This window comes from Mesitornis unicolor, unplaced genomic scaffold (assembly GCF_000695765.1).
Source record: "Mesitornis unicolor isolate BGI_N332 unplaced genomic scaffold, ASM69576v1 scaffold26488, whole genome shotgun sequence".
Taxonomy (NCBI): domain Eukaryota; kingdom Metazoa; phylum Chordata; class Aves; order Mesitornithiformes; family Mesitornithidae; genus Mesitornis; species Mesitornis unicolor.
The window spans coordinates 16,227-19,102 of NW_010202920.1; the positions used below are offsets into that span (position 1 = coordinate 16,227).

Sequence of the window (2,876 nt, forward strand, 5' to 3'; positions counted from 1 at the left end):
CCTGGGAGAAAGAGCAGAGGATGGAACAGGTCACTTCAGTTAGCACTACAAACTTGTTTCAAAATGACACCACTTTGGGGAGGCAGATTGCAGTTGTTCAACATAAAATAAATTGTAATAAATTACCTGAGAATACTACTCAAAAATAGAATACAAGACTGAAAACCGTGTATCTGTCAGGAGCTTGGCTACAGCGCAGCTCTCACCCAGGATTACAAACACAGATTTCAGTTTTGGCAGGACTTTACCTAACGGAGTCTTTCCTTTGGGTTTCCTTTTCTTGGGACGACTGAGTGGAATTTCATCTGCAGAAGATAAAACAGAAGTATAGGTACACAGCATGGAGAAACCTCCATTTCCTATTTTTAACACCCATTCTGTTGCTAGTTAAGAAAGGGATTCCTTTTTACAAGTGAAGACATCCTTCACCTTTTATGGGTAAGATGGCAATTCACCAGTTCACACAAGCAGGAGAAGTACAGAAGGTGGCAGGAAAACAGAAGAAGAGATCTGTTTTAAGTGTAACAAAGGCTATGTACAAACATGCACGTGCATTAAGCGAAAAACTGAAATACTCTGGATAGTGCTCTGAAGAATAAACTTCTTGTTTAGAGCACAGTGACAACATTTCAGTTACCCTGATTTCGTATGGAAGTAGTGAACAGTAAAGAGAACAAAGAAAAACAACAGACAGTTCTAGTAAAGGCAGCACAGGTATCCGTGCAGTTTAAATAATCAGCCTGCATTCAGGAAAAGTATAAGGCTCTGTCTTTAAAGAGAGGATGTAGTGACACCAAAAGGAACTACCAACGTTTATAATTCTCTTTAATACCAGAATAACTCACCTTGGTTTCCACTTCACATTTAAGGAGAAAATATGTTGAAGAGCCGCGTAAAAAGAACAAAGATGAAGAGAAAGTTAATTTTGAATCAGTTACAATTTGCAGCAGTAAAATTCACACTGCTGCTTTTGTGATTCATTTCCTTATCCCCACTCCTAGTTCTCTTTATGAGCAGTTATGTACAACAAGGCTAAGGGTACAAAGCAATTGTCAAGACTCAACATCTTGTTCGTGACTACACACAGTTTCTTGATTGGCTACCTAAGGATCAGATTAAAAGCTTTAATCACCTGGCTAATTACAACTTGTCTTATTGCCTGATACATAACAAACCAACAAAAGTTATGAAACATTACTCTATAAAAAGACACTATCTTTATATGTCGTCAATCATGAACATCACATTTGCTTTTAGGTACTTTGAAGGAATTCTGAAACACCACATCATGAAAACTATGTAATTGCTTTTCCTTCCAAACTGAAAAAAGCCTATATTTTCCCTATACTATGTCAAACTAGTAGACCCTGTTCAAGAATATCTAGTCTAATTTCAGAAATACCTGAAGGATTTGTGATTTAAATAAATTAAAGAACACAAAACACAACACAGAGGGAAGGAAGAGATTGAAAAGAAGGATATCAATAAAACTAAATAGATGTTAATAAAGCTAAAGTAGCTATGTGTTTGAAACTTTTTAAAGGGTTTAGTAGTAAAACTGAGATAATACAGGCCTCTGTAACAAGCTTTAGAATGCTCTGTAATTCTTGTAAGTGGTTCTGGGACAACAAATTTGCAAAGAAAAGCAATTATTTTTAAAACCATTATGACTACTTACATGTTTCATAAACTTATTTCTCTTAATTTCATTACTTTTATAAACACCACTGTACAGAACCATGAACAATTCCACAGAATGAACTGATTTTACCTTGGCACTGGAGGGAGGGCACGAGGTGGGCACTGAAAGGCAAGGGAGAGACAAAGTCAACTTCTGTCGGCGTGAAGCTGCCTCTCAGAAAACAGCTACTTCTAGATAGGGTCAGAACACACTAAGTATGTTTTGCTTTGTATGCCTCTTAAATAGCTAGAGACCCCCAACAGAGATGTTACATAAAGGTAATATGTAAAATACGCAGGAATACTACGCCTTTTCCAGAGTTCTGATGGGCACTGCACTAGGGACATGTACCTAACAGCTGTGTGCGAGGTGCAGCTTGCATTTCAACTTCACTTGAATAATTTTTCACTTTTCATGTAAGGTACTGCTTGCTTTGGAAAGCTTATCAGTCATTCTATTTAAATATCAAAATACTGCTATAATTTGTGCATTCAATATGCTTGCACAGTATACAGCATGAGCTGTGTATTTTCTATTAATGAAGTTGTAAATTCAGAACAATCGTAAAAACAATGAAAGAAAATAAGCTTATTTATGAAAAAGACTTTTAAACATGATAAAACATTAGTATTCATATAATTTTGAAAATATTTACCAGGCAATCAAACACAACTAGAATTCAAAAATAAGTATCTCCTGTTAACCATCTGAAACTGAGCTCCTGCAGTTTCTCTCATCTAGAAAACAGGGAGTTTATTTTGAGATTTTGAATTACGCAATTATATTGGAAGAGTATACACGAATAAATATTTCCCATGCTCCAAAAATCCAGTTGATATCAGAAATAAAAAAGGCTGTAAGACTGCTAAGACTTGAGGATCCACAAACTTACCACTTGTTTCTTTCCCATATCATTTGGAGCTGTTCCCTGAAAGAGGCACTGTGAACCGGTCTACACTCCCTCACGCTGCTCACACTGAACCTCAGCTAATTCTGAACTAAAAATAAGCTTCTAGCAGCCAGGATTAGCTGGATGTGAACCTTCCTGCCCCGGGGTTAGGACCCAATACTGCTCCCATTTGAAATAACAGCAGTTTGTTCTGTGGTGGCAAATGTTGCCATGGGCTGGTACATGTTCCAGTAAGCAAATTTTACTTACACAAGTAAGTGTGTTTATTTACACAAAACAAATGAG

The 2,876-nt window shown here is 36.7% G+C and overlaps 1 protein-coding gene across 1 annotated transcript in view; it reads right to left on the reverse strand.

The window, feature by feature from the left end:
* Positions 1–2,591, reverse strand: part of TMEM237 (transmembrane protein 237) — a 12,526-nt gene extending 9,935 nt beyond the window's left edge. Inside the window, exons 1-3 of the mRNA XM_010190563.1 lie at positions 2,574–2,591; positions 1,776–1,803; positions 249–314 (exon numbers count right to left, since the gene is read on the reverse strand). Coding sequence (XP_010188865.1) covers positions 249–314; positions 1,776–1,803; positions 2,574–2,591 — 112 coding nt within the window. The remainder of the gene's footprint in view (positions 1–248; positions 315–1,775; positions 1,804–2,573) is intronic.
* Between the last annotated feature and the right edge of the window lie 285 nt (positions 2,592–2,876).